At 47.3% G+C, this 655-nt stretch overlaps 1 protein-coding gene across 1 annotated transcript in view; it reads right to left on the bottom strand.

Annotated features, from left to right (window-relative positions):
- Nucleotides 1-89: 89 nt before the first annotated feature.
- LOC119587300 (pupal cuticle protein 36a-like) overlaps nucleotides 90-655 on the bottom strand; it is a 10,433-nt gene continuing 9,867 nt past the window's right edge. Inside the window, exon 3 of the mRNA XM_037936052.1 lies at nucleotides 90-636. Within this exon, the coding sequence (XP_037791980.1) occupies nucleotides 90-636 (547 nt within the window). The remainder of the gene's footprint in view (nucleotides 637-655) is intronic.

The following is a 655-nucleotide window of genomic DNA, read 5'->3' on the forward strand; positions in this document are numbered from 1 at the left end:
CCGATCTTCAGTAAATTAGTAAATATCAAATATTGACAAGCGGTAATGAAATTGATAGAAATTAACAATCAATATTTCATGGTACAAATTTATATTTTGAAGTAGGTTCTTAAGCTGGGGCCAGAAAGACTACTGCCTGAACTTCTTTCCTGCACGATCTCCGCTGCCGCCGAAACCACCAACTCCTCCACTACCACTGAATCCACTAGCTCCTCCACAGCCACCGAAACCACCAGCTCCTCCACTACCACCAAGATCAACAGCACTACTTTCACCAAATCCTCCAGCACCACACTCGATCCCTCTTCTAGCACCTTCAGAGCCTCCGATGACCTGACCGCCGGCTTCAGCAGCTGCCTGAAGAGCAGTCTAAAGATCCACTCCAATAGGAAGGGTTGGATTTTCTCCCTCGTCGTAGTTGATGAAACCTCAGGATTTGAAGGAGGAGCAATTATCATTTCGACCATGCGCTGTTCTCCGTCCACTCCGTTCTTGTTCAGGACGTACACAGTGCTTTCCTGTTTTGGTGGTGGAATAATGATGGGTTCGGGTCCTCGACCTTCTTCAGAAATGCATATGAACAGGATACTGTGATCAACTCTCGGCGGCGGAATACTAGGTGGTGGTCCACTATCCCTTTCAGGTTGTTCGGAAG

Source organism: Penaeus monodon, chromosome 22, assembly GCF_015228065.2.
Source record: "Penaeus monodon isolate SGIC_2016 chromosome 22, NSTDA_Pmon_1, whole genome shotgun sequence".
Lineage (NCBI taxonomy): Eukaryota > Metazoa > Arthropoda > Malacostraca > Decapoda > Penaeidae > Penaeus > Penaeus monodon.